This window comes from Sinocyclocheilus grahami, unplaced genomic scaffold (genome assembly GCF_001515645.1).
Source record: "Sinocyclocheilus grahami isolate Dianchi unplaced genomic scaffold, SAMN03320097.WGS_v1.1 scaffold178.1, whole genome shotgun sequence".
Classification (NCBI taxonomy): Eukaryota; Metazoa; Chordata; class Actinopteri; order Cypriniformes; family Cyprinidae; genus Sinocyclocheilus; species Sinocyclocheilus grahami.
The window spans coordinates 2091494-2109737 of NW_015505357.1; the positions used below are offsets into that span (position 1 = coordinate 2091494).

The 18244-nt window shown below is 36.2% G+C and overlaps 1 protein-coding gene across 1 annotated transcript in view; it reads right to left on the reverse strand.

Annotated features, from left to right (window-relative positions):
- Positions 1-2024: 2024 nt before the first annotated feature.
- LOC107594040 (rap guanine nucleotide exchange factor 3-like) overlaps positions 2025-18244 on the reverse strand; it is a 36230-nt gene continuing 20010 nt past the window's right edge. The window contains exons 4-27 of the mRNA XM_016283968.1: positions 13699-13805; positions 13382-13503; positions 12937-13117; positions 12460-12544; positions 12313-12373; positions 10707-10783; positions 10421-10567; positions 10233-10345; positions 9288-9376; positions 8955-9033; positions 8655-8805; positions 7975-8057; positions 7427-7542; positions 7108-7245; positions 6864-6961; positions 6272-6458; positions 5241-5364; positions 4502-4592; positions 3740-3790; positions 3569-3656; positions 3406-3470; positions 3258-3312; positions 3062-3133; positions 2025-2960 (exon numbers count right to left, since the gene is read on the reverse strand). Of these exons, the coding sequence (XP_016139454.1) occupies positions 2842-2960; positions 3062-3133; positions 3258-3312; positions 3406-3470; positions 3569-3656; positions 3740-3790; positions 4502-4592; positions 5241-5364; positions 6272-6458; positions 6864-6961; positions 7108-7245; positions 7427-7542; positions 7975-8057; positions 8655-8805; positions 8955-9033; positions 9288-9376; positions 10233-10345; positions 10421-10567; positions 10707-10783; positions 12313-12373; positions 12460-12544; positions 12937-13117; positions 13382-13503; positions 13699-13805 (2499 nt within the window). The 3' untranslated portion in view covers positions 2025-2841. The remainder of the gene's footprint in view (positions 2961-3061; positions 3134-3257; positions 3313-3405; positions 3471-3568; positions 3657-3739; positions 3791-4501; positions 4593-5240; positions 5365-6271; positions 6459-6863; positions 6962-7107; positions 7246-7426; positions 7543-7974; positions 8058-8654; positions 8806-8954; positions 9034-9287; positions 9377-10232; positions 10346-10420; positions 10568-10706; positions 10784-12312; positions 12374-12459; positions 12545-12936; positions 13118-13381; positions 13504-13698; positions 13806-18244) is intronic.

Consider the following 18244-nt stretch of genomic DNA (forward strand, 5'->3'; position numbering starts at 1 on the left):
GGAAAGATCACTGGATCTTCACTGTACTGCACTAGATCATAAGACCCTGAGGACTTAAAGCCAAATGAATGTTGACATTGTTTATTTTATAATATTGTTTTTCCTTGATGTGGGTTTCCATTTTTAACCACCATTTATAGCCTACCACTTACAAACAGATCTTAACCAAAACTCAGGATCACTTGCCTCACCTGGCAGCCTGCTAAAGGAGAAAATGAGACAAAATCTTGCCTAGGCCGACACAATCTGCACTAATATTAAGAGTAACATTTATTATGTTTGAATTTTTAACAATTTCATTTAGTTTTTTGGTCTTAGTCTGCAACTGTTCATGTGTTTCAGATGGTTAAACGGCATCTGTAGTGTAGCATTTTACATTTTTAACGTTTTTTAACACACACGCTTGCACCCAAAAAAACCTTCTATGCAGTATTTCACAACCAACCAAAGATATTGATACAGGTTTTGCTCATTAATTATGTTTTGAAAGTGAGAATGAGGTCGTTTGATACCTCACCATGGACCCTCATCTCCAGTTTCCTGCTGTCTTTTTTTCTTTTTATGATGTTTGAAATGTTTTTAGTTTTTTTTTTTATTTCCATTGGAATGGGTTTTGACTTCAAATCAGCTCAGTCTCCTCTGTATCTTCTGAAGAAAGCAAGCCAGGTTGGTTTCGCTCTCAGGTGATGCCGCGGAAAGGATCGAGTGACTCATTTCCGTGGAAAACATTGTCAGGATCCTTCGCGGAAGGCGACCGTTCTTCCCTACTGACTGTCAGCTGTTTCCGTCCTGTTATCGTAGTAGTAACAAGCGACAACGTTGCCTTAAAAGTCATCTGGGACTCAACTGGATCCGCGCCGAGCCTGTGAAATCTCGCCGATGCCTTGAAGCAGAGCTGTGCTTTGCCGTTACACTAACAGACTCTTGGGCCAAAGAGCGGAAGGGTCGTCCCTCCAAACTTCTGTGGGAGAACGGAGAATCACTGTGGACTTGGAAGGAGATTTGAAAGCAAACCTCTTCCAAGGCAGCAGGCCTTATCCAGGGACTGAATGTTGAAAAACACCTGTATACTTTTTGTTTTGTCTTTTTTTTTGTATGCGTGTCTTTGTGATCATCTGCTTGTGTGCATTTGGATGAGTTTTTTTGTTGTTGTTTTTTTTGTTTTATGGAGTGCCACAGTCAGTGTAGAAATGCCTCCGTACATCATGGTGCTGAAGTGGCCAAATCAGACAGGAAGTAACTACAATCACCCATCGTGAAACTCCTGTTTCAGTGAGCCACCTAGAAAGGGAAAGCAGCTGGAACTGTGGGATGTGTAGGAAATCTGTATGGAAGTGCAATATTGTATGTTTTTTTTTTCAACTTGTTTTGTCATGTGCATATTAATACTATATTTTAGTGAAGTTCTCAGAAATAAGGAGTATTTGAAGACAACACCCAGTCTGATGGTTGAAATTAGCCCAGATGATCAGAAATGTGACTCAACTACCAAAAAGGTCCAGATTTTTTAATGATATAAAGTGTGATTGTACCATAAAAGTTTAGTTTTTATTCACCAATAGTCATACTCCACTTGAATCCTTAGTAATGTTTTGAATCTCTTTTGTACATTATCAAAAATTATTTATTCCTCCAAAAGTTCGATTTTTGTATTTTAAGCGGGAGGAAACACTGGGTATGTCTTCATTTTTGTGTTTTTAAAAACTGCCCCAAATCCCCGTTTGTGTTTTAAGTTGTAAATATGTCTGGTGAGGAGATTATTTTAATTTTCAGCTGATACTGATTTGACATATTTCATCGCCCCATATTGGGGAGAATCAGAGGGATGTTAAAGTAATTATTTGTATTTACAGTTTGCATTTTAAAATAAATCTTTCCGTTTTTTTTTTTTTTTTACAACTTCTGGTTGACCTGTTTTCCTTTTTAGATCATTTAGCATGCTTATGAAAAATGATTTCAAGGGGGAAAAAATGGAATATAAGAGATGCTAAGTAGATAAATAATTTTAAACAAAAAAAGCACCATGTTCAATAATTTATTTATATAAAAATAAACACTTCATTAAGAAAAATGCATAAGATATATACTTTTATATATCATTTCTACAAAACTGTGCTCTCTTCATAGTACTGCTTTAGCCTAGTGGTATTCAGCTTTTATATACAGCAGCTAGTAATAATCTGTACAATCAGTTGTCCTCCAGTGCTTGCTCACAATGAAATTCAAAGGTTAATATTCAAAGCAGGCCACAATACTGTTGAATAAGGAATAAGTGCTGACAGACCGTAGATTTACTGAAAATCACTGCATCTATGTGCATTCATTTTCAATAATTCAATGGTTCAAACTCAGCTGTCAGTCAAAATGTCTATATAATGTTTATTTACGGAGACATTGTTCTAAAATGACTTCATTTCACAACATCATGCTTCTAAAAGCAGCCCAAGCCAGCGTTGCTAGTTCAGAAACAACGTGGCGAAGTGATACAGAACTGTAATCAGAATCAACATTGCCAAGGTATACATTTTTTATAAATAAGAGTTAATGCCAGCAGCACTAAAGTGAAATTCTTTGCTCATGGTGTAGTGTGTCAGATACGGCACATATTAGTCACAGCAGTCAGATCAGAACACTTCTGATTAGGCATCAAAAGGAAATTGTCACTTGTCAGCGTTTTCCCAGCCAATGCTCGGCTTTGCACAGTCCACGCAGCACTGACTGACGACGTTTGTGAGAATTTACACCAATTAACCACACATAGGGTGATCATGGATTCCATCAGTCGCTTTTGTTCTCCAATATGGAGCAGGACGGGCTAAAGAAAGGCAGTTTTGCGGCGTCTCAGCGCTCTATGGCTCTGGAGAGCTGAGTTAGTTTCTTCTGATTGTCGATCACTTTGAGGTTCTGGATGTACTGTCTTATGTTGGCTGCATTGCGCAGGGTCAGGGACTGGTCTGAATCTGCGAGATATGAGAGAGAAAATGCTGAATTGCAACGACTGTAAATGCTGATTTACTCCACTATGTTTTTGCATTATATTGAGGAAAAAGAAAGAACATACATGTTGATAGTCGGATAGCTTGTGCATCCAAGAACATTCTCTCGGTCAAGCCTTTCTGTGGAGATGAAGGCACTGCAAAAGCACAGAAGAGGATAGAATATTGCTGAATTCAATTTGTTCAGACTGAATGAACAACGTGAAAATGAAATTCTACAGTGTTAAACACTATAATCCAAACCACTAGGGGAAGCCATACCGTAAGGTTGACTTCGACACTCTCGAACTGTCTTCACTGTTCTGGCAATCATGCGCTAAAAATAAGATAAAAAGCACATATTGAATATTTTTCTATGGTATAGAGTTTCAATTGAATGCAACATTTAAACTGAAAGCAATACTCTCACCATTTTCTCAAAGTTGACCAGTTTATCAGTGTAGTTCTTGTTTCCCTCATGGATAAATGTCATATCTACACAGGCAAATGATTAAGTTGATTAAACTTATATTCGCTAAATAATCGTGGCATAAATAGTAAATGATGTCCACTGGATCAGTAGTAAACTGCACCTTTAAGCAGTAGAGGCATGAAGGGAATGTATGGAGGGCTGAGTTTGGCTACAGTCAGTCTGTAGGCCCTGTGGTTACGGGATGGATCCTACAACAAAGAGGTGATTACTTTTCATATAGTACCTAGACATGACAAATCCTTGTAAAGAGTGTGCAAATATTTGCTCTTACCATCAGTCTTTCATATGCACAGTAGATCCTCTTGGTTTTGTTTGGAAGTCTCTGTCAAGTCAAGTCAAATGTATTCGTTTACACAGTGTTTTGAAGCAGCTTTACAGAAAATCATGATGTTAAATGAAGAGTTAACCCAAAAAAATAGTATGAATCTAGACTGGCTTTGAAGTTAAAACACCTTAATGATTGTTTTTTTTTTCAATCATGCAGCATTTCACAAGACTTTAATTGATGGACTGGAGTTGTGTGGATTATAGTGGTGTTTTTATCAGCTTTTTGGACTCTCATTCTGACGGCACCCATTCACTGCAGAGGATCCATTGGTGAGCCAGTGATATACTTCTAAATTTCACAAATTTCAGTCTGTTCTGATGAAGAAACAAACTAATCTACATTGTGACGGCCTTTGGGTGAGTACATTTAAAGCAAATTTTCATTCTTTGGGTTAACTATAATATTTATAATATCTTCATGCCTTATAGTCACATTTAGCAGATTAGAGCTGGCTGATGATATAGTTTACATTTCATGACGATACAAGCAATCAAGCAGATGAGATTTGTTATATTGTATATGGATAAAGTTGGACATACTTATATATGCAGAGCTGTGCGATAATATAGTTATATTTTGCAACAAAGTTAATGTAAGGTCATTTAATGTGTTACAGGTCTTAAAAGAAGTTTATGGTATTTTACACAGAAATAAAACAACAAAAAGCTTATTTAGACTAGACTAATAGTACATAGTTGTTCTTACCTCCCAAGTTTTATTGAGCCTCTGTACAGCGCTGTTACTGAGCCCAAACATCACTGCGAAAAATGAATTCAGGTTCTTCTGCTCTTTAAGACTGAAATAGATAATATCGGATGCCCATGAGCTAGTACTCCATAAAGCAGATAAGTCAAATGTATTATTTTCATTCATTTAGTAAACTATTGGTGTTATATATATATATATATATATATATATATATATATATTTGATAAAATGTTTCTTGTTTTCATTAAATGTTTCTTAAGCAGCAAATCAGCATATTAGAATGATTTCTGAAGGATCATGTGACTCTGAAAATTCAGCTTTGCCATCATGAGAAGTAATTATATTTTAAATTAGTTATCTGAAATTGTAATAATATTTGACAATATTACGGTCTTACTGTATTTTTATCAAATAAATGCAGTCTTGGTGAGCATAAGATACTTTTAAAAACAATGAAAAATCAAAATTATTCCAAACTTTTGTACAGTAATGAGATCCCATTTTATCCCATTCATAATTGGATTTTTAAAAAAGTAATCATTCATAAACACTTTGTATACTACATTAGTATATCTCTTCAAGATTAGTGTTGCTTTTATCTGCTCTGTACAAAGTATTCGATTGCTCTGAATGTAAGACAAATAGTCATTGAAATGACACACTTCCTACTAGCATTCATCTGATAAGCACTTATACAGGTATTTGTGAGCCGGCGTTAGATATTTCAAATGTTTACCCAGCAGGTGTGAGCCAGGCGTGCGATTCAGACAGCTCGGCTGTAAAATATTTCCCTGACATGTTTGATTCTCGAACAGATACGCTGCACACATGACTGATCACATCCTGTGACGTTTGTGTCCCTGAACGTGCGAGACGATTTTTATTTAAATGCCAAGTACACACTGATATTTACAGGATTTATATGCTGTGATGCTGTAATTGTGATTATTGATTTTGGTGGTTAAGGGAATAGTTCAACTAAAAAATTTTATTTGCTGAAAATGTACTCACCCTCAGGCCATCCAATATGTAGGTGAGTTTGTTTCCTCATCGAAACAGATTTGGAGAAATGTAACATTACATCACTTGCTCACTCATGGATCCTCTGCAGTGAATGGGTGCCGTCAAAATGAGATTCCAAATAGCTGATAAAAACATCGCAATAATCCTCACCACTCCAGCCCATCAATTAATGTCTTGTGAGGTGAAAAGGTATGTGTTTGTAAAAAACAAATCCATCAAGGTGTTTTAATTTTAAAACATTGTTTCTGGCTAAATGTCCATAATTGATAATATCAGTTCTTCCAATGAAAATCGTCCCCTCTCATCAAAATTCACCAACATATTTGTTAAGAACTGGTTTTGATTGTAAATAGTGCTTCAGACCAGATGACTCTCTCACTGGAGAAAGCAATATAGATAGAGGACTATACTGTTGTATTTTAGCCAGAAGCAAGGGTTTGAAGTTAAAAATGTCTTAATGGATTTATTACAAGCACACATCTTTTCACTTCACACGATGTTAATTGATGGACTGAAGTAGTGTGGATTATTAATCAGCTGTTTGGCCTCTCATTCTGACGGCACCCATTCGCTGCACAGGATTTTCTTCTACATTCTGGGTGGCCCGAGGGTGAGTACATTTTCATTAAATTTGTATTTTTGTGTGAACGATTGCTTTAACATAACAAATCCTCTCATTTAGACTTAGTTTTCAGTCATTTTTGTTCAATACTCCTCCTTAACCAGATAGGTGGCATCAAAGACTGTAATGAAACAGTTGTGCACATGTGCCAGTGACCAATCTGTGTGCTGGTTTGGCTGTTACCTCATGCATGACCATGAAGAGCTCCCAGTCGTAGCTGGTGTGCTGGCTGGCCATGTCCTTGGAGCACATCTGCTCCAGAGTGTCCATGCTGCTCTTCTCTGGCCCCAGCTGCTCTTTCACCGGTGTCTGTCAGGGGCAAAATACACACACCAGAGGAGACTCTTAAACCTGAACCATAATATTTGACCATTCTGTTAATGAACTAACTGCAGAATGTAACCTTTCACATTTGAAACTATATGACTGAAATGTGAAATTTTGTCTCAATCAATAATTACATGATATATTAATCAAATGAAATAAAAATAAATCAATAACTTATTTAAAAAAAAATGCATACTTGCTGAGAAAAGCTCATTATTTCAAGTATCCAAAAACATTTTATAACCAATTTTGCAAAGTATTTCAATATGCAGACAAACAAATACGTCACAGCTGATGTATATATTTACAGCTGACTTGTATGGCTAGAATTTCCACCAGTGTGGAGCTTTCACTATGAAACAGCAATAATTCTGTTGGCATCCTCACCAGTTGTTCCACTTGGCTGGCAGAGCAGAGGAAAAGCTTCTCATTCACTCCTAAAGAGGCAGAGACCGCCGTGGTCTCCAACTTGAGCTGGACCCTGTCTGCAAGAAGCCGAAGAAACTTTGATCACATCAAATATCTGATCTGGTAGGACAGAATCTAATATCGAAGCTGTAACCGTTCTGGCACAGTCAGAAGATCTTCAGAGGAAACTATGAACCCAACTCATCTGAATCTCATAGCTTACCTCCTGAGGAATTCATCTTGACCAGCACATAGTCTCTCTCAGGATCCACTAATGTAGTCAAGATGTCGTTCACTGAAGCATCGACCGACAGCATCACAGTGACAGCCTTATGATCCGGTTTAAAGATCTCATATAAGACTGCAAACGGACAATTGGACTCTTTTAAATGAACAAATTTAATTAGGTACATTCAATGGTGTCTATTTTGATTCATTTTAGCAATTTCACAGGGATGTTATCCTTGTTTCATCTGCCCTTAATTTAATTTCTTTATGGCATTGGTTATTATTAAAACTCTCACTGAAGTAAAAATACAAACCTTTATCTTGAGCTTTAATCGACCGTAATTTCCCCACCGGCTCTTCGTGAGCAGAAAACCAATCAAACTTTTGGTTCAGCTGAAACAAACAGATGACCACATTGGATATTTTAGAGCTCCAAAAGGCAGTTTTCAACATGTTTAGACAGACTGGGTGTCTGAAATAAATGGACTGCATCGATGGTCTCAGGTATGATGTTTTTTTGTGTCTGTGAAAAAGTGCAGTTTTTATTCCAAGAATGTGAGGAATCCAAAAAAAAAAACAAGGATCAGTGAAAGATGGACTATGGCATTTTAAAACCATTTTTAGGATGACTTCTCTCAGAGAAAGCTGAAAAAGTCCTACCAGTATGTTTTGCATTACTGCACTGCACTAGTGTTTCCTACAGAAATCCGTTACTTTTTTTGCAGCAAGGGAGACTATGTATAGTCTTTACTACAGTATATACTGAAGATCACATGGTCACAAATCATAACATAAGAGAGCTGATATTTTTGTGCAAGTGTTTTTATGTGTACAAATTGACATTGGCTAGTGTGTTACTTACATTTTTGTCTTTCTTCTGTCCCTCAGCTGTTCTTTGAGCATGTTGGAAAGTCTCGAGTCAGACATCACCCCTTCCCTGAATTTCTATCACAAAAATAGAGATATTTTAAATAAACATACTTTTGCATTACATTTAAAGACAACATGAGTGTCAACAGCACTGACAATGCAATTAACTTATATTATTTTTTGACACATTTTTGAGACTTTTTTTTTTTACAGTATTCAAAGGAAAATAAAGTACAGTATGGTGACAATGTATTCATTTGGATCTGATTGGATTTTATATGTTAGGTTATAATACTATTACAATTTTTATTTGTATTTTTTATTATTAGCAATTTATTTATAGCATTATTTTCCCTGAGAAGATGTATTACATTAGTACATTTTTGGATGAAACATATTAGGTTATGACCATATTGGTTAACATTTATGTATGTATCTATCTATCTATCCATCCACCCATCCATCCATCCCTGGGAAGATGCATTACATTTTTGGATTAAACATAATAATATTGGTATATTTTTACATTTCCAAAAGTCAATTTTGATTTTATTTTATTCAGTCTTTAAGTATTAAAGTGTGCCATCTTCAACTCTAAAGTACCATGAAAACATTTGAAATTTGAAACGTTTTAGCACTGAAGAAGTACTACAGCATTTAACCTATTTTTACCTCCAGGAATTCAGAGGCCACAGGATTGTCCCTCAGTAACAGACCGTACAGAGCCACCCAGTGAGCCACCAGTTTCACAACCTTCTGCTTGGTGTTGAGAGCATACGCTGCCTTCTCCAGGTCTGTACCTTCTGATGGCTCCGCTTGGTAGGTACAAATGTAGGTTAAGGATACACTTACTTATTGTTTCAGTTAGAACTTCGAGCCCTTTGGCATAAAGACTGGTAACAAAACAAATAAAACACAGAGGAAATATCAATATGAAGTAGAAAATCAGTAGTTCCTGTAGTGACAGGATATTGATGCTGGAGGGCTGCACAGAGCTGGCTGTAGGGCATGAAGACTGGATGTGTTAAGAGGAAGTCAGTCACACTGGGATCTGCAGATGTACAAAACAGACTCATAAACTTCATTAATTAATTGTTTTCTTTACTGAGCTGTGTGGAGAATCCCAGAACATCTGAATCATCTGACTGCTGGTTTTAAACACCAAATGAGCAGGATTGTTTTGGTCTCTTCCTAAGTTCGTTCTTCTGCAGTGGTACTGTAGTAACTGATTGGTTTTCAACAAACAAATGTTAGATTCCTAAAGATTTCATATTTAAGTAAAATGCTACACAAGATCAGCCTTACCTATAAAATCAGTGCCATTGGTTTCCAGTTTAATCGTCTCCAGCATGTGTTCTAGGACCTTCTCTGGCGTTCCTGACATTACTGTGTACCTGAGAGGTGAATAATTCATATTGAGTGTCCTCCATTTCCATCATTCATAATTGGTTCAATGCACTTAAAATCAAATAACAGTGATGACTAATGACTGAGCTTGCATTTCATTGTACATTAACAGTTTTGTATGTAAAGTACCCAGGATGAATCACTTTTCACTGCAGACATTGAACGGCTTTACCTATTCTGGATATGTATTATTCAGGGCTCGTTTCACTTGGTGATTTTATATAAATGGTTTATGAAGATTTGAATTGGCTGATTTAATTTACTCGCATGCGTGGTAAAATGGGTTTAACACTGAAGAGATATTCTCATAAATTAAGTAAACACAATTCATTTTAAGGCGTCTAAAATATCAACATAATCAAAACTTTTCTGAAAACCTGTTATACACAATCTACTACATCTAAATATCTTACAAAGACATTATTAGCAGATATTTAAATGCATTTTATGTAATTAGTCTGCTTTACTATTCAATCTCATTGATTTATATTACAACTAGTCAGAATTTAATCTTTTTAGCTACATAAATATCAGCAACTGCACCAAATACATTTGTGCTCAGTTTGGGCCTCTGAATAAATTTGAGATCATGCTATATGAGCCATAAAAATCATATGTATTAAATTAAATATAATACTCAAACAATTTTGTAAATCTTCTTATGTATTCAATATTTTGTCTATAAACTGTTCTATTTTTAAAAAATCTTTTTTGTAGCCATTTTATATGTCAGGCTTTACAGGGTATATATATATATTCTGTTTGATGATGCTTAAAACTACTAAGCTTTAATTAAATCATAGAGGTATGCAATTTAGCATAAAAATGGACAGAATCATTTACTTGTTGCTGCTTGCTGATCCTCCCTGATAGGCGGACTCCTGCGCCGAGCTCTTCTCAAGAACCAGAACGACTTTACCGTGTTCCTCCAGGCGGACGGTGTTGGCCTCAACATCCTGCAGTTCAATTCAGGTTTAGATCACCATAGCTACCCATCCATGCAGATCCTAGGCTACGCACACACAACCTACCTTTAGGATACGTATAAAGTCCTGCTTGTCCACCCGCAGGAAGTGGCAGTTGTCCTCTCTCAGGATGATGGTGGCAGAACGAGGGGCATCATTCACCAAGGCCAGCTGCCCAAAGTCTTCTCCCTCATGAAGTGTGGTCACCAAGCCCTGTGTGACGCACATACACAAGATCATCTTTCCTTAAGAGGAAGCGCACAGTATGAATTACCTTCAAACAATGTAAGTATATCTATATTTAAACTCAGTGCTATCTAAAGGTCACTCGACTGATGTTAAATAGCTTTACCTTGCCGTGTGTGATGACATTAACAGAGCCTCTCCAGATGATGTACCAGGAAGTCCCTTTGTCCCCCTGACTGAATACTTAAATAAACACAAACACATTACATTGTATTCTTATAGTAAACACAAGCTTACCTTTTTCTTTTTTTTACAGAAAAAGCTTGATTAGGCTGACCAAATTTAGACATGTGAACAGATGAATTTTTTTCCTCAACATTTTAGACAATAATTTTGTGCAAGGTTTCTGTGGGTCTTAAAAAGTCTTAATTCGCCCTTCCCAAATTAAGACCTAAAAAGATCTTAAATTGGAGCAGAAAGTCTTAACTTCATAAAGTAATGGCATTAAATCTTTAATTGAATATCTAACTTATTTATATTGGAAAACAAAACAAAAATACTATCTAAACATCCTTAAATCATGATACATTTATATGAGGTGCTTGTTTTATGAGAGAGATTGAATAAAATTAAGTGAGTTTATGCTTAAAACAAGAACAAATATCTGTCAATGGGTTATGGCGTATATTTAAACTTGTTTTAATCATAAACTCACTTTCTCATAAAACAAGACTTCTTGATGCAAATTTGCTTCGAAAGTAAATGTATCTTGATTTAAGAATCTTTAGACATTTGCATTGGAAAACAAGACAAAAATACTGATGAAGAAAGTCACTTTTTGCAGTGATTTTTGATCTGAAGGCACAGTAAAAGTGTCAATTGAATTAAAAATATTGCAGATCTATTGGAAGTATTTTTAAACTTTGATGTGTTGCTAATACAATACATGTTTACATTTAGAGACCATATTGACGTATTATTACATGTAATTGATTTTTTACATTTTATTTACTTGGTTTTAAAAAGGTCTTTAAAAGACTTTCATAAAACCTACAGAAACCCTGTTGAACCGAAAATAATCATGCTATGCAAAACTTGATCATAAAATAAAATATATTTAGTAAAAAGGTCATTAAAAATGAAAATAAAAAGTTAAATGTAATTTACAATAAATAATATCAAGACTCATCCGATTTTTCTTGTTGAATATCCGGTTTCATTCAGAAATACATTCTTTACAGAAGAAACATTTATTTTATGTTTCATTTTGACGTCAATTCTAATAACTAAATCCACTGGATCTATTTAAAAGTAATTTAATCTAAATATCAGAATTTGCGTTGAAATGTAAAATCATAATGCAGTGTTAATATGTCTGAGAAATAAAAAATATGATATATGAGCCTGAATAAACTGAACTAATATGAGCTTATGAAACTTAAACTACCCAATTAGATAATCATCAGTGTCTGCTTCCTACTCGTGCTATTCACTCTGCATGAATGACTGCTGCGTTGACGCCAGACGTGCTGTAAATGCTTTCATTGTCTCTCAGTTTGCTAATATTAGGATGTCAATCATCCGGTTCATCACATAAGGGAATTACACAATAAAAGGATTTAAACATCTCATTCTTATGCTGTCTGTCTGTGGTGTCTAAACAGGAAGTTTGCTGCTCATTTTTACTCTGGCTAAGCGCAAATTCAATTATTAGCACCGTTCCTTCTTCCCGCCCACCACTAATGAAATGTCATCATTGCTTTCACACTCACAGACTGTTCCCGCCTTGGCATGGCTTTCAAAAACCAGCACTGCTGCCAGCTCCTTCCGAACCTACGGGAGAGAATGAAAGAAATGAGGGATGAATGAAGATTTGTGGTGCTAACAAACATGACGGCTGTCAGCGATGGTTGACTCACAGATGTAGACAAGTGGGCCACAGCTTTGACGTGCAGAAGTTCTTCATAAATAACTTCCAGGTCCTCTGGAGTTCTCTGGCTTGGGCTAAAACATGGACACAGATTATTACACAGAGAAATCTTATGCTGTTTATAAAAGAGTAAATGTGAAGTGTGTGTGACTTTTTTTGATGTTAAAATTCTGTCCCAGCTTAATATCTTCAGACAACTATAACTGTCACAAATATTTGTTAGACTTGATTTGATATGGATTTCTGACATTAGCGTGTTTCTAAGTCAATGGCGATGCATTAAATTTAATTAAACTGAACATTTTTAATGGCACTTTTCAGCCCCGAATGAAATCGAAGTTTATTTATATTCAGCAAGCTCTTCGTCTGGTGACTTTAGCGCACAGTGCTAAGTGCTAGTACTATATAAACTGTGTTTAAGCTTGTTATTTTTCAGACTGTTTTGGCACAGTTGTTGGTGTCTTACCATTTACGCAGTATCATAGTCAGAAGAGCATCCGGACCCATCTGGATCAGGAGCGATAAACTCTCTTGGAGTTCTTCATCTTTGGAGTCTTTATCGTTAGTTGTGTGATTAAGGTCAAACTCTGCCTCCATGAAGCGGTAAAACTGTGTGTCTTTGTCATGGAAGTTTAACTCCTGTTTCACTGCACATTTTTACAGAGACATTGGTTGCCAGTTAGTCAATAAATTCAGATATTATGGTAATAGCATGTACTTTTGGCCATGGCAAAACAATTTTTTGGACATGTACTATTGTAGTAAATACCATGATGTAATTCCTCAGCACCATGATATGTATCTAAATGCCATAGTATTATAGTCTGATACCATCACTGTACCATAGTACTCTTGTTTAAAGGAAAAGCATGCAAATAATCTTGTGTTGATATCTATAGATGATCACTCACCATGACTCAGAATGCCCTCGTCCACCAAAACTTGCCACATTCCGACTGCCTGACTCCGGGACTGGAAGCAATCATTGAGTTTCATTAGCCAATCCACAAGATCCTTCCCACTGCAGCACTGTCTGTGGGACAAACCAGTCAAAAAGTGTTACACATTTATCTGCATGTCTCTATGGTTGAGTAATGAGTAAGTTGGTTGATTTGTTTCTCCAAAGGATGCTTAATGACTTCCTGGGAATAATTAGATGCATTTCCATCACAGTCAGAAATATAACACGCTTTGCACAAGCACGTGACAGACGGAGTGAAAGATTCACCTGTAGGTCTTAAGATGGTGTTTTCTGTCTCTTATCAGGCCTGGGTTACGCTCCATCAGAGTGCTGTAAACCACCCGTGCAGCCTTTAGGATCCGATCGGATAAAAACTGATGGAGAGAAATAGAAAAAAAGGTAATGAACATTCTTATTGTCATTATTTTTTCATTTTGTACTAATTACGCCGTTCTTTTGTAATGTCTGTTTAAATATGACAGGAAATTAAAATTGACACCAATTCTTCTTAATGACTTCCTGAATGTTTTAAAAAGTTTCAGAAAATGTGTTGACTGACTTTTGAATACTATTTTACGACAATTTGAAATGGAAACTGGCACAATTTACGTTCTTAATTACTTTCTGAATGACTTTATATTTATATGAACCACATTTACATTTGACATTTATTCATTTAGCCGGTGCTTTTATCCAAAGCGACTTACAAATGAGGAATACAGTAAGCGATTCATCATAAAGAGGCAAATAAAGACAAAAAGTGCTGATAATACAAAGTTTCAGACATTGTTTAGAATAGTATTAGCTAGAACAGGGAGGGATTGAGGAAATTTATTTATTTATTTTTTTAAGTAGGATGCAATGAAGAAATTAGTTTATAGCTGTCTCTTGCATATTGTTTGGGATTTGGCATTCCACCAGCAAGGAACGGTGAAGGAAAATGTTCTGGAAAGTGACTAGTAATATTAACCCTGTCACCTAAATGGTCTCATCAACAGATATATCCCACCCTAATTATTTTCCACTGAATACACCACATTATGCAAATTAAATGCATCGCAATTGCTGTTTCATGTTGTTTTGAATCGGATGAAAGCTTGTTCATTTCCAAAGCAAGACTGGAAATGTTTACTATTGTGTTCACAGTCATACACAAAATTTCCTTTACAACCATATCAGCCATATAGAAACGCAGTGAGTTGGTGTTTTACTGAACAGGTGAGTGCAGGGTGAGAACCTGCAACATTTTTTCCAACACCATCCCGCCGAGTTCAATTTACCAAACTGAAGATCGCTAACGTTCACACTCCTCCCCCGTATGGAAGCTGTTTCTCCGCTCGTCTGTTTTCCTTCTATCAACTTGCTCTGTTTTCATCCATCCCTCCCTTCCAAGACTTCTGTTTTCATTCCACGTCTCCTCTTATCCCACCCTTCATTCTGTTGGACCCCCCGCAGACGGCACGTCCCGCTCTAGCTCCCAAACAGACTGAGAAGACTGGAGTGTAAGAACTCGACCTCATTGATTGAGGCTAGAGTTTATTGAACTACTGAAGCATGCCACCGTTGTTGCTACGCAGCCTTCGTTTTTTTTTCTGCACGCCTGCCAAGACCAGCTCACTGATCACATGGTGATGAAACTGGTTTGTCGCATTGACACACTGTAAAAAAACAACCTCCGTTGAAGTGTAGGCAAACATAGGAGGATATGGACAAGTTGGGATGGCAAGCATTGCATTAAAAGCTAGTTTTAGAAGAATGGCCCACTTAGACCGGCATCAAGTTGAAAGCTGGTTTTAGTGCTGGTTTGCACTAACGAAAGGAGGCTTGCTAGTTATAGCTGGTAAAAATATAACATATGGTGTTTTTTTTGTTGTTGTTTACTGACGACACTCTGTAAGTGATTCAAGTGGTTTTAGTAGAGAACACACACACCAAAATACACCTCATTTTTACATTTATGCTTCAGAACATCAAAAGCTGCAAGTTCAAAGCCAAACTCCTCGAGCTGTTGCATGAGGCTGTAACAGCACAGCAACCCAAGTAAAACTGATAACTATTTGTGCATTTACTGATAAAAAAAGAGAGTGGTGCTGTCACAAAACTTGCTGTCATAATGCTAGGGTGTTGTGAGCGGTTGTCGGGGCATTGCTATGTGATTGCTAAGGTGTTTTGCGTGTGGTTTTTTTTAGCCTATAACTAGGTGGTTGCTTATTGGTCAAAATCAAAAGTACATGCACTACCATTCAAAACTTTTTGGTAAAATTGTTTTCATGTTTTTGAAAGAAGTATCATAAAGGCTGCATTTATTTGATCAAAAATAACATTAGTAACAGTAATATTGTGAAATAAATTACAATTTCAAATAACTTATTTCTGTTTTAATGTATTGTAAATGTAATTTAATTCTTTGAGAACAAAACTGAATTTTCAGCAGCCATTACTCCAGTCTTCAGTGTCACATGATCCTTCAGAAATCATTCTTATATGCTGATTTGATGCTTAAGAAACATTTCTTATCAATGTTGAAAACAGTCGAGCTGCTTAATATTTCGGTGATTCATTTTTATTTCTTTGATGAATAGATAGTCTAAAAGAACAGAATTTTTTAAATTGTAACAAAGTCTGTTACTTTTGATCAATTTAATGCTTCCTTGCTGAATAAAAGTATACATAAAAAGATGTCACAAGTTATGGACACCAAACTTTTGAACAGTAGGGTATTTTTCATGTACCATAAGACAGTATATGGCAGTATGAAAGGTATATAGTTGTATACTAGTATAAAATGGTGCCATGACCCCACCACCCGTCTTGTCTGATAGAGTTGGCTTGTGTTTACATCTAGCTAAATTCATTACCTTCTGATTTGTAGTTAAATTTTTACGCACAATCAAAAGAGAACAGTATATTTCGGGATTCATTTTTATTTCTTTGATGAATAGATAGTCTAAAAGAACAGAATTTTTTAAATTGTAACAAAGTCTGTTACTTTTGATCAATTTAATGCATCCTTGCTGAATAAAAGTATACATAAAAAGATGTCAAGTTATGGACACCAAACTTTTGAACAGTAGGGTATTTTTCATGTACCATAAGACAGTATATGGCAGTATGAAAGGTATATAGTTGTATACTAGTATAAAATGGTGCCATGACCCCACCACCCGTCTTGTCTGATAGAGTTGGCTTGTGTTTACATCTAGCTAAATTCATTACCTTCTGATTTGTAGTTAAATTTTTACGCACAATCAAAAGAGAACAGTCTTATTATATATAAAACAAACTTTTTGTGGGCAGTATTAGCCCAAAAAGCATGAGCACTTCAGTCAAATCTGCAGGAAATTCAAACAAAATGTTCAGTTTCCTATTAAAACACACATATTGCAATACTGCATACTATTTGGGATAGATAATATGTGGATTAGGACACATGCTTCTGCTCCACCCTAGCTGTCTCATTCTTTAGTCTTGTGATTTTTTTTACGGAAAATCTGAACCTTCATTTGTTTGTTCTGTTCCTCCGCAGAACAGTTTGTCCCAGGATGAGGTCTTGAACTTGAATTGCCTGCATTTCTCACACTTTATTTGTTGTGGTTGTTGCTGAGGGCGGTGGTGTGTGCTCTTTCTTGGAGGCCCCTGGCCTGGTCGGTCAGTCACGGTGATGTAATTGGCTTCTGACCCATGAGGGATTGGCTGACCCGTCTTTTCAGTTCGAAGGAAGGCCACATCTACAGTGCTGTTCTCACAGGACCACTGCATTAAACGCTGCACAAGGACAGTTCTGTACAGAACATGTGCTTAGTCTCCAGTCCAAATTATCCCGGGGCAATTTCAGAGTTACAGTTCTTATAATGCCTGTTAATGTAACTCATTTGGTAATTAGTATCTAAGTAGTTTAGCCAACTGCAGCACAGTCTTAGTAAATGTGGTCAATCTACATCTAGCCTGTATCCTCCGAGACTTACACGCTGCAGAACTCTCCATCTAGCTCACTTTACACAGCTTGAGCCCAGACACTGTGTCTGCAGACCCTGAGCATGTAAATCTCTCCCTTGTCATCTCTGCTTCGTGATTCTGTCCCTGGAGATGAGGGTATAGATGGGAACAGTAGCTGGCAGCCTATTCCCAGCATTCTGCAGTCTCCTGGGGAATAATTACTTCACTGTGGATCACTGACTTTGACAACTCTCCTGAACACTTGGGATTAGATGTATCATAGGATACCTGTGACAACAAGAAGCATGGCTGCTCATTCTCCATTTTATCCAAATATCCACTGTATCATTTAACTCACATATTAATGTTGTTTGTAAAAGCTTTGAAAATGTCTTTGGTCATTTTAATGGATACACTACCTTTTAAAGGTCCTAAAACCATTTGGGGTCCTAAGATTTTTTTGAATGATTTTGAATTATGCTTACGAAGGCTGCATTTATTTGATTAAAAATACTGGTCACACTTTATTTTAAGGTCCATTTCTTGTTATTAACAAACCATTAACTTTTGCCTCAACAAACTCTTAATTTGCTGCTTATTAATAGTAAGGTAGTTGTTAAGTTTAGGTATTGGGTAGGATTAATGATTTAGAAGCATGCAAAATGTATGCTTTATAAGCACTAATAAACAGCCAATATATTACATTTACATTTAGTCATTTAGCAGATGCTTTTATCAAAAGCGACTTACAAATGGGGACAATGGAAGAAATCAAAATCAACAAAAAAGCAATATGCAAGTGCTATGACAAGTCTCAGTTAGCCTAACGTTATACACGTTGCAAGGCTTTATTATTATTATTATTTTTATTATATAA